At 44.2% G+C, this 11,869-nt stretch overlaps 1 protein-coding gene across 2 annotated transcripts in view; it reads left to right on the forward strand.

Moving 5' to 3' along the window:
- LOC135554165 (rho GTPase-activating protein 27-like) overlaps positions 1-11,318 on the forward strand; it is a 30,537-nt gene extending 19,219 nt beyond the window's left edge. The window contains exons 3-19 of one of the 2 annotated variants that reach the window (XM_064986271.1): positions 4,016-4,501; positions 4,895-5,104; positions 5,213-5,296; positions 5,495-5,617; positions 6,152-6,238; positions 6,576-6,638; positions 7,996-8,063; positions 8,147-8,234; positions 8,403-8,504; positions 8,613-8,711; positions 8,801-8,885; positions 9,039-9,167; positions 9,274-9,372; positions 9,463-9,540; positions 9,637-9,771; positions 9,924-10,029; positions 10,205-11,318. In XM_064986271.1, the coding sequence (XP_064842343.1) occupies positions 4,016-4,501; positions 4,895-5,104; positions 5,213-5,296; positions 5,495-5,617; positions 6,152-6,238; positions 6,576-6,638; positions 7,996-8,063; positions 8,147-8,234; positions 8,403-8,504; positions 8,613-8,711; positions 8,801-8,885; positions 9,039-9,167; positions 9,274-9,372; positions 9,463-9,540; positions 9,637-9,771; positions 9,924-10,029; positions 10,205-10,382 (2,220 nt within the window). In that variant the 3' untranslated portion in view covers positions 10,383-11,318. The remainder of the gene's footprint in view (positions 1-4,015; positions 4,502-4,894; positions 5,105-5,212; positions 5,297-5,494; positions 5,618-6,151; positions 6,239-6,575; positions 6,639-7,995; positions 8,064-8,146; positions 8,235-8,402; positions 8,505-8,612; positions 8,712-8,800; positions 8,886-9,038; positions 9,168-9,273; positions 9,373-9,462; positions 9,541-9,636; positions 9,772-9,923; positions 10,030-10,204) is intronic. The other variant, XM_064986272.1, reaches the window with a different exon arrangement.
- Positions 11,319-11,869: the final 551 nt, after the last annotated feature.

The following is an 11,869-nucleotide window of genomic DNA, read 5'->3' on the forward strand; positions in this document are numbered from 1 at the left end:
AGTGCTGCGAGGTGGAATAGCCCGCACTGGGCTATGCAGGCGAACCGGGGACACCTTGCGCAAGGCTGGTGCCATGTAAGCCGGCCCAAGGAGACGCACTGGGGACCAGATGCGTAGAGCCGGTTTCATGGCATTTGGCTCGATGCTCACTCTAGCCCGGCCGATACGCGGAGCTGGTATGTACCGCACCGGGCTATGCACCCGCACTGGAGACACCGTGCGCGTCACAGCATAACACGGTGCCTGCCCGGTTTCTCTAGCCCCCCGGTAAGCACAGGAAGTTGGCGTAGGTCTCCTACCTGGTGTCGCCATACTCCCTGTGAGCCACCCCCAAGACATTTTTGGGGCTGACTCTCGGGCTTCCTACCGCGCCGCCGTGCTTGTTTCTCCAACTCCATTCTCCTATGCCCCTCTTCGCACTGCTCCAGCGAATCCCAGGCGGGCTCCGGCACTCTTCCTGGGTCGACCGCCCACCTGTCTATTTCCTTCCAAGTAGTATAGTCCATACTCTTGCCGTCCAAAACATCCTCCCATGTCCATTCCTCTTTTCGCTGCTCCTGCTGCCGCTGCCTGTCACCACGCCGCTTGGTCCTGTTGTGGTGGGTGATTCTGTAAAGTTTTTCTTTAGTTGAAGGAAAGGCGGACCAAAACGCAGCGTGGTTCTTATTCATGGTTCTTTAATAAAGAGACTAAACATGAATAGACTAACAAAACAATAAATGTGAAAAACCAAAACAGCCCTATCTGGTGCAAACACAGAGACAGGAACAATCACCCACAAACACACAGTGAAACCCAGGCTACCGAAGTATGATTCTCAATCAGAGACAACTAATGACACCTGCCTCTGATTGAGAACCATACTAGGCCGAAACATAGAAATACCCAAATCATAGAAAAACGAACATAGACTGCCCACTCCAACTCACGCCCTGACCATACTAAATAATGACAAAACAAAGGAAATAAAGGTCAGAACGTGACAGCTACACGCACCTGCACTTGTAGCGTATTGTTGTGTTGCTACTTTAAAGGAAGATGGGAAGGCTAAGCTTCATTAATATCTACTTTAGAAAAACTGGGGCTTTCCACAGCCAGGTGTTTTGTCTTGCCCATTCACATTCAGTTTTAACCTGAATGTGTAGCCAGTAGTCACTGCCACATTCCAAAGACAACTCTCCAACCACAAAGAAGAACTTATCAGGTGGTGTTAACCGAAACCTGAAAGTGAGTGAGTGTTTGGTTTTTAGTTTTGCTTGCATATTTACTGCTGCCCATGCTCTGCGTTGCCCAAGGCGTGTTTATTAATTTGTAGCGTTTATTACTCTGTCTAATGAAGCAGGACTGTATAGTGATTCTAGGACTGTGAGTATCAACCTCTCTCCTGCAGCTTTGTAACCCAGGTGGTTGCTAGGGTGTGTCTGTCGGAGTTACCATTTGAATAACAAAACAATTATGTTGGTACAAGAGTCTGGAGTTCTTTTTATGATGTTGTCATCTGTTGCGTCATGCACACACATACCCACCTTCCTAATATTGATTTGCACCCCTTTTGCCCAGAACAGACTCAATTTGTTGGGAAATGGACGACAAGGTGTTGAAAGCGTTTCACTGGGATGTTGGCACATGTTGACTCCAATGTTTCCCACAGTTGTGTCAAGATGGCTTGATGTCCTTTGGGTGGTGGACCATTCTTGATACATGGGAAACTGTTGACCATGAAAAACCCAGCAGCGTTGCAGTTCTTGTGACACTCACACCAGGCACCTACTACCATACCCCATACTTAAATATTTTGTCTTGCCCATTCACCCTCTGAATGGCACACATAATACAATCCATTTCTCAATTGTCTCAGGGCTTTAAAATCCTTCTTTAACCTGTCTACTCCCCTTCAGCTACACTGATTGAAGTGGATTTAACAGGTGACATCAATAAGAGAGCATAGCTTTCAACTGGATTCACCTGGTCAGTCTATGTAATGGAAATAGCAAGATTTCCTAATGTTTTGTGCAATCAATGCCAGCTGTTCATAGGACATGAACAGTGGGCAGACTCGCTTATCACAGGTTAACCTTTAGGTACCACCAAACCAGGGAATCACAGCTTCTGATAAACACCCCAGGTCTCAGAGAAGGTGATGTCACAGTACAAAGAACCACTATCCATGCTATCTCCTACAGCATCATTCCAGCACAGAACTAATACTCTCATTGTGCACATGTGTATTTTAGATGTTAGAGTACCTTCAGGCATAGAGGTGTGTGTGTATCAATGTGTCCCAACTGGGATGTGTGTTTATGTTCAAAACGTCCATTAGCCCATCTTGAGAGGAAATGACAGTTGGACAGTCGACTCCCTCCCTCCACCCAGCCATGTATCTTATTTGTGTTTTTCTTGAAAGTATTTAGGTCTGTACAGTCCGCCTGTGTGTTCAGGCCAGTGTACGTCCATGTGTGGTACACAGAATAGTCTTGCCGATACGAAAGAAACCTTACCTCTGAGCCAGGCTTTTCTTTTAAAGCTACCTTTTTCATGACGAATGTCTATTTTACAAGGTGCGGATTGGGAAACACGAAGACAGTTATTCCCTGGTCTCTGGCTTTTTCAGTGTTTCTTAAAAATGTATTCAAAGCTAAAAATAAATAAAAAAGCCCCTCTTCAAGCCAGGTAGTAATCAAAAGAAGGAACTGGTACATGGTCTGAAGAACCTGTGGTATGTCCTTGCCAATACTTCTGCTTTTGGATCTACTAGTTAGAATGTTATATCCCCTGATGGAATGCAACATATTTGATCATTACATTATTCGAAGAGGTGCCTTTTTCAGGCAATATGACCGACATGATCTTCAAGGCTTGTTGTAGCTTCAGACACAGGCTTGTGACTTGTCTGGGTGTCTCCCAGGTAAGTACCTAAGGGTGTGCGTCCCAATTATGGTATTTTCCTTCATGACCACTAATCTAAGACTTCATGGTCATTTCACTCAGACTGTCCTAATTTTTGTGTCTGTGCCAATTTAATTGAATTGTATTCCTGCAGTACTTAGCCTACATGTGAGGGCGGCAGGTACAGTAGACCTAGAGGTTAAGAGCGTTGGGCCAGTAACCGAAAGGTCGACTAGGTGAAAAAATCTGTCTGCACTTAACCTTAATTGCTCCTTTAAGTCGCTCTGGATAAGAGTGTCTGCTAAATTACTCAAATGTATATGTGGCCTATAGTACTGTATTTAGCTGTGACATCCTCTGCGTTGTCATTCAAATTTCCCCAGTCTTTATAGCTTTTTATCGTGTCTGGCTCATGTTGAAATGTGCTTGTGTTTGTCTATGAAGTAACGGTCTGCCACACAGCTCCCTGTGGTCTACCTCACTCCACGTGGTGGAAATCTCCTCTGTCTGAGATGTGATGTTTTGCTCTTCACTTCCACACCTCTGAGATGTATGTAGGGTTCGGGAAAGACATTAACAGGACAGATCTCTTTTTTGGATGCAGATATTATTGACGTATGGCCATTTCCTCTGACAAAAGTCTTACAATTGAATGTTGATGTTGTCTCTGCTCTTTTAAGAAGAAAAAAAACCCACTCAAAAGCGAGATCCACATATAGCTCTTTAAATGCGTGCACTTTGTAAGAATGGGTATATTGTGATGAGTTGGGTAAGTCAGCCTATTCGAACAAAGGGGTTGGGAGAGCGATATTTGATCCCAAGTCAGTGCTTTGTTACTTGATGGGTGTAAAGGGAGGTGCAGGTAGAGAGAACTTTTTTCCCCTCTGTCTTTTGTGTTGTGGAGATTCTCACGGATTGTTCTCATAGGGGCTGATGGGGCCATTGGCTTCACCACAAATAAGGTGAGTTTAGGTAGTACTACGCAGGCAGTCAGTACTCTGTTCATATAGAGCAGAAGATATTATTGACTAGTGGCTCGCTGGCCATTTAGGACTGGGGGTGAAATGTTTATTCCTTCTCATGCTATTCCTGATGACTGACCTGACTTTTCTTTCATCTCTGTCTCCAGGTGGAAAATGCCAGCCCCAACACTGCTGTTTACGCCAACGTCACAGAGCTGAAGAAAAACATCCCACAATCCCCACCGTTAGTAGCTCTGAGTCCTGACTTGCCCCTTACCCAGGAGGGATGGCAGGTGCACACTGACAAGGACAGCGGGAAAGAGTTCTATTACCGCCCAGCCACGGGCCAAACAACTTGGGCCGACCCCCGCAGCACCCTCCCCTCCACAGACATGGAGCTGCCCAAGGAGGCGTTGTCTGTCCCGACCCTGTCCCCGGCCCTGTCCCCGGCCCTGTCCCCGGCCCTGTCCCCGGGCCTGTCCCCAGCCTCATCCCAGGGTTCCAACTGGGAACAGGTGTTGGATGAGACCACCGGTCGAAACTACTTCTATAACCCCACCTCTGGGGCCACGTCCTGGGGAGCTCCGGAGCCCATCACCCCCTCCTCTCCTGTTACTGAGCCTCTTGTGTTGAAGCTCCTAAACAGAGGACCGGTAGGGGTTAGCTTCTGCTTTATTTGACTAATATGGCCATTGTTTCAAGCTCATCAACAGATAAGGCTTCTAAAATACAGAACGGTGGAAAGTGTTGTTGGATTGTTGACTGCTAAAAGCAGTCTCTGTCAGACACCAGCGCATTAACATTTGCTTCATGGTCTTGAGGGAGTCTTGTTTTGTTAGTTCATTAGCTAGTTATGTCTTAAGCCTGCTATGGCATACACATGTTTTTTGCTGTTTATTCTCAGTGTTACTAGCCAAGTTACTAAGAACGTTTGCCATTTGAGCAGAATCGCTAGCATGTTATGAACCATGTCATAAACTTTTTATAAATTAGCCACTCAGTTTGAGTTCCATCTTAAAAGCATTTGCGAATCTTCTGTTCCTCAGCCCCCTCTCCCAAAGGAAGACTACCTGACAGAAGACCACGAGGCTCAAGACACTTCCTCCTCTGTGTTCCCCAAAGACCTCCTACCAATTCCGCAGGCTAAACAGGCCGTCATACCCCGGGCCATTCTAGACAGTGTCCCGGCGGGCTGGAAGCGCTCCATGGAGGCAGATGGGAAGACCGTATTCACCAGCGAACGCACACAGGAGCAGGTAAGTGTATTGAATGGAGGTCTAGTGCTTTGAAAGGGTAGCGGTTTGAGAAACCATGCAGTGTGTGTCATACACTGTTTTGTATTGTGTGTGTGTGTATCCTGGCAGTGGCTCAAGTCTGTGGATCAAGAAGGAAAGACGTACTACTACCTGAGAGATGGCTCCAGATCCCAGTGGAACCTTCCAGCAGAGGTGAAGAGAAGCAATATTGTAATTTCAAGGAATGGTTGAGTGTATTTTTACCAGGTCTCAAAGAGCTTGACATTGTATGGGGTGACTCTGTACTGCACATAGGTGAAAAAATTATGCCCTTACCTCAGATAACCAGTTGCTGGGATTGATTAAATAGGCCAGGGCCTTTACACTGTTTGTTTCTGTTAACCCTCTCAGCTCCCGGTTGCATCCAGTCTGCCCAAGGTGAGGAATGGAGTGGACCAGGACAGTCTGCCGGTTCTGAAGAACTGGAGACACACCATGGGCCCAGCTCAGTTTGGCCCCTCCCAAGAAGACAACGTGAGTAGCTGGGGAGCCTAGAGCATGGACAGGGACGTTGAGGGAGGTTTCACACCGTTGGTATAGCAACAGATGTTTATCAGCCATTAGAATCTCCTTTTGGCACCTTTTGTTCATAGACTGAATTTGGCACTACGGTATTGGAACATAGAAACTGCAGAATTTGCTGTTCTGGTAGTCCCAAGCAAACAAGCCATTAGGACTAGTCCCTGACATGAGACACCTGGCCCTCACAGCTTTATGCACAATGCCCTTGTGGAATGATGTCATTGTGTATGTGTCATTGTTGACCCCCTCAACAGGAGATGGAAACACCTGTCCTAGTTGATTTCCTCTCTGGAGGTCACTTACAAACCTAAATGGGAGAAACTACAACAAGAATGGAGGGGGCAGGGGAGAAAGCGGATAGAATTATGACTCATAAAATTTGACAGGATTTCTGCTGAAGAGGGAAGCTCTGTTTGAACAATAAGTCCCTATCGACTACTGTTGACTAACCAACCTGAACCCAATTCCCCCCCTTGCGTTTGGCAGAGGTTCTTTCCAACACATAGGAGAAACGTTTCGGACGTCACCAGTGAAGCATCCAGCTCAGGCAACTCCCCTGAGACGCCACGCCATGTAAGTACAGTAAGAACGTACGACACAATAAGGTTTTGAATCCATAGGGATCTTTGTCAAGTCATTTTCTACTGGGCCTCAATAATAAATTATACGTGTTGGACAAGTACACACAATAATTGAATTGGAAATTGCATTATTTTTCAACAATGATTTTATTGTTAATTTTATGAATTTAATTAATTAATTTCCTGAAATGGAATTGACCCCAACCCTTCTACTAACTCAATAAAATGTACTCTGCTGTACAGACAGCACACAAGGACTTCTAAATGACAAAGAGCCCGAAGACCCATTATTCCATTCATTGAAGAATTGTATTGTTTTCTCCATAAAGACTGATAGGTTGGGAGCACGGAGTAGACTGTCACATCTGAACACAGACTCACATCATGAGCATGTAGGTTCTTACGGCCCACGTCAGGCCTGATAGGTATTGCATTCTGGTGGTGTGTGGGTGTTCTGATCTAACTAACATACAATAGTATAGAACTGGATAGGAGAACTAACAGCGCTTGGGAAGGGGAGCTAATGGATTAGATATTGGTTACAGTACATACTATATACATGTATGCTCTTAAAAGGGCTGATTAAGAGTTTCTTATGTGGTGTTTAAGTGAAACTACTAACTTTGAATGGGTTGTTCTCTCTCTCCGCTTCGTGTGTGGATAAGAAAGCTATCTGGATAACAAGCATCTGCTCAATCAGGGTTTTCCAAACTCGTCCAGCACTACACAGCTGAGTCAAATAACCAGCTCTTCATCAAGCTTAGATTATTTGAATCAACACTGTACTAAATGATCGTGTCAGGATAGACCACCATTGACACTCCCCCCTAGTGGGGAGAGGGAGCATTTATTTTTTGTTGGACCTTTGCAAGTGGTGGCTTGTTGGGTAGTACTTTCAGATCTGATTGACATCATATTTTATTACATTGCCTTTCAAAGCATTGTGCTGAATGTACTTATGTCGCTGTCTTATGTAGTAGGCACAGTAATGTCAATGTGCTGAATGTCAATGCTATAAGCAAAGTCAACCCCAGAGGATAATTTCCCATTTTATGAATCCATGCAAACATGGTCACGCCCAAGCATGTATAACTGTGCGCTCATGCACAAAGATGCACACACACATATACTAAGCTTGACCACTCCCATGTTGACACCTGACTCACATTTCAAAGGTGCAAAGAATCTGCTACTTATACTCTTTGCTCTTTACCTGTGGACTCATAGCCCAAGAATTCAGCATAACCTGGAACACTGCCAACACAAACATTTGTTGCTGCCACCTAGTGGCCTAGTATATGCATATGCCTTGCAAATACAGCAATACTTTATCCAGGCCTAGAAATATAGCCCACAATTACAATAATCTGCTAACATGAACAGTCCAATGTTCATGACAGCTAGTAGCATATGGGCAATGTCCAGTAGCATATGGGCAATGTCCAGTAGCATATGGCCCAATGTGGGTAGTAACTGCTTAACTCATTTACCTATGTATGTCAGTGAAAACCATGAAAACCATGTGTTTGATACGATTTCATTCACTCTATTGCGGACATTATAATGAGCCGTCCTCCCCTCAGCAGCCTCCACTGATGTACGTACAGTACAATATGACTAACAACATCTTTAAACCTGATCTGAGGTCTGTGGGTTCCTGGTAATCACCATTAGTAGAGATGTTCATACACTCTCCCTCTGTCATTTGTGTAGTTTTGTTCTTATTTGTCTCTATTTTGCTCATTTTAGACACATCTACTGGAGAAGGCAGGTATCCTGAACAAAACCAAGGTGGCCGACAATGGGAAAAGAATTAGGTAATGTCAAGTCAACCGCATAAATTACACATTGTGATTTGCGCAATGGACCAATGATTCCTTATTTTCTGGTTTTCTAATAGGAAGAATTGGAGTCCGTCATGGACAGTGCTGCATGGAGGCATTCTCACGTTTCACAAAGACCCAAAATCTGCACCCTCGGGAAACTCTGTAAGAACATTTTGCTACAGTAACCACCCACAACCACCACTATAGAAAATAAGCTCTTTGAATTCGTAAAGAATGATTTGCTTGCTTGTCAGGATTGGGTGTCCTACAATCTACTATTACGAACCACCAGGTCTGTTGAATGAATATCATTGGTCTGTGATTCCTCAGAACAAGACCAATCAGATCACCCCAGAGTACACAGTGGAGCTGCGGGGAGCCACGGTGGGCTGGGCCCCCAAGGACAAGTCCAGCAAGAAGAACGTTTTGGAGGTAAGGTTTGTCAGGGTTGAAGTCAGTTCTATTTCATTCAATTCTGGAACTGAATCAAAATGAATTGAATTTAACTCTTGGCATGACTTTTCCCCTCTCCCACTCCAGTTGAAAACGCGTCATGGGTGTGAGTACCTGGTCCAGTACGACACAGAGAGCATCATTTGTGACTGGCACAGGATCATACTGGACACTGTCAGACAGCTGGTGAGTATCCAGGAGGTGTCTATGTAACAAGTTGTAATTAGAGTAGGCCAAGGGGGCGTCGGTCTTCATTATAACCTCTCCTCTCTCAGGACCAAGATCACTTGTCAGAAGAGGAAGAGGAGGAGCCTATGGAGAAATCTCCACTTGCTCCAGACAGAGACAAGAGGACCAGCTGTAAGTATTAGTGTCCGACAATCTACTATTACGAATCACCAGGTCTTTCAATGCTTTTGAGGTGTAAATAGGTGTAAAATGTCAATATTTGAGAACTGGGCATTAGATCAGGTAGTTAACGAAGGCTGCACCCACATTAATTTCCCTCTCCAGCCGCCACCAAAATTACGCCAGGCATCAGTGCCGAGTCATCAGATCAGGGGCGTGTCCGCACCAAACTACGCAAGTTACTCCAGAAGAGGCCCACACTGCAGTCAGTGAAGGAGAAGGGCTACATAAGAGGTGAGACTGGGCTATATAACATGGTTAAATGACATAGCAGAGTAACCTTATTGTACCTTATGATACCTTTATGGCACTCAGAATGTGTTTCATCGTGGTTCTCTAGATAATGTGTTTGGTTGTCATCTGGACACGCTGTGCCATCGAGAGAACAGCACTGTGCCCAGGTTTGTGGAGAAGTGCATCAGGGCAGTGGAGATCAGAGGTAGGTATTACTTCTTTATCCTGATACCGTAATATCAACCTTTACCTTTACCACATCTAAAGAGGTAACACAATTGTACATTCCCCTTAGGTCTGGACATTGATGGGATCTACAGAGTTAGTGGGAATCTAGCTGTCATTCAGAGACTACGCCACAAAGCAGATCATGGTAAAGCAAGTTTCAAGGACTAGTAATGAATTTGTAGATGGAGCATCTTGCAGTATTATCAACCATATTCTCTGTCCTCTCTCTCTCTCTCTCCAGAGGAAAATTTGGACCTAGAGGATGGTCAGTGGGAGGAGATCCATGTGATCACGGGGGCGCTAAAGCTCTTCCTGAGGGAGCTGCCTGAACCTCTCTTCCCTTACAGCTTCTTCGACAAGTTTATCGCTGCCATCAGTAAGTCTAGGCCAGGCCCGAATGAAACTTTCTGCATGCATCTCAATAGTCAGACTCAAATGACATGATAGTAATGAACTGACATAGTCAGACCTAAATAGCATGAAAGGATGTGAATAAATTGACATTTGGGATGACTCTTTCTCTGGTAGAAATACAGGACTATCCTCAGAAGGTGTCATACTTCCGTGACCTGGTGAGGTCCCTTCCCCTGCCCAACCACGATACCATGCACCTCCTTTTCAAACATCTCCTCAAGTGAGTGCTTGTTGTGGTAGAAACTGGATTTAAAAAAAAATATATATAGAATTCTATTGTTTTACATAAAACTATAAAGACAATATAAATAACTGATACACTAAACACTTTCCACCCTCCTCATACTTCCTTTCACACCCTCTTCTCCTCATTCCCTCCTCTTCCTCTCTTCCAGAGTGATTGAGTTTGGGGAAAAGAACCGCATGTCAGTCCAGAGTGTGGCCATCGTGTTTGGCCCTACGTTACTCAGGCCCCAGACTGAGTCGGCCAACATCACCGTTTACATGGTCTTCCAGAATCAGATTGTGGAGCTCATCCTCAAAGAGTTTGAGACAGTATTTGCCCCCAGCTGAGACATTTTCTATGGCATCCATGAGTCAAGAGGGACGGAGACAATGGGGGTTGTCAAGTCCTGGGAGAAGACTGATGGTTACATGGGTTGTTAGATTTGGTAAAAGGAGGGTTTTTTTCTGTCGCGAACTAGCCTTTAACTGTGGTAGCTCCAAGTCTTCAACCTTCATCCCAAGTTTCAAACTCGTGCTGTCCACCCATCCAGGCATCCATCTGTTTTGCTACTTCCACTCACAAGAACATTGACAAAAAAGGAAGTTGACGGAAAATGGGAAAATGGATGAACAAGTTGACATATCAAAAGATTTCCACGGATCCGATGACAAAACCTGGCAATAGGCATCATGTTTAGTTTTAGAAAGAAAATATATATTACATGTAGGTGTACATGTATTTGGGGGAATATTCTGATGTTGTATCCATGGTTTGGAGTGACATATCTAAGACAGATTGGTCTTTTTAGTGGATGACCTCTTAACTATATGTTAAAGTCTATGAAAAATATTAAATATTGTATACCTTCCCAAATGTTACCTTATCAACTATGAGATATTCCTTATCAAACCAATTAAAATGGTTGTTGTTGCTTCCCTTTTGGCGAGCCATTCAGATTACATACCTCGGCCTTGACTGTAAAATTATTTGATTACTTCCTCCTTTAGAAAAAGCCTGTGGATTTATCAAGGAATACCACTTGTGACTATATTGTGGTCCATTATGCATAACGTGGCTGTACGTTATGGGTAGTACATATGAAAATATATTATGATAGAGCATAACTGTACATTATGGTTGTTTTATAGTATTAATGTTATTACAGAACAAGGATAAGAACAATATATCAAGATATTTTGAACAACTTTTTTCCTCTGTACATAAGAGTTCATTTCACCTTATAAATGAATGTTCTTCTAATAAAATAATGTCATTTCTGTCAATGTTTCTGTCCAAAAAGCTGTGAAGTATTTGTGGTTAATCATATCAGTAATGTTAGTTCATCAAATCAGATCTGTAGCTCCACCCACCGGTCAAATGGAGCAGAGCATGCTGGGCGATCTACAGCTCACAGAATAAGATCAGTAGTCAGAGTAAGAGTAATACGATCAGTAGTGAGAGAAAGTTCCAGCCATCCTTGTCATTTCCCACCAGTTCGCTTTCATTGTGTTACACACACACACACACACACACACACACACACACACACACACACACACACACACACATTGGTTAAAGCAAGATGCCAGACCACTAAGTGCCTTAGCCCATTCATACTACATACACTGTGCGGTGCTGTTCTGTGCTGGTGCATCTTCTGCATTATTAAACCACCTCAACTGGAATCCTACCTGTCTGTCATCTGTGCCCTTACCAGCACACAGGAACGAACGCATGAAGTAAAAACCTAAAGAATATACAGTCCACCAAGTCCTCACTTGCAATTATTTATTTTACCTTGAAAATGATTGAGGATTAATTAAATTGACAGCGA

The sequence above is a fragment of the Oncorhynchus masou genome, chromosome 14, assembly GCF_036934945.1.
Source record: "Oncorhynchus masou masou isolate Uvic2021 chromosome 14, UVic_Omas_1.1, whole genome shotgun sequence".
Lineage (NCBI taxonomy): Eukaryota > Metazoa > Chordata > Actinopteri > Salmoniformes > Salmonidae > Oncorhynchus > Oncorhynchus masou.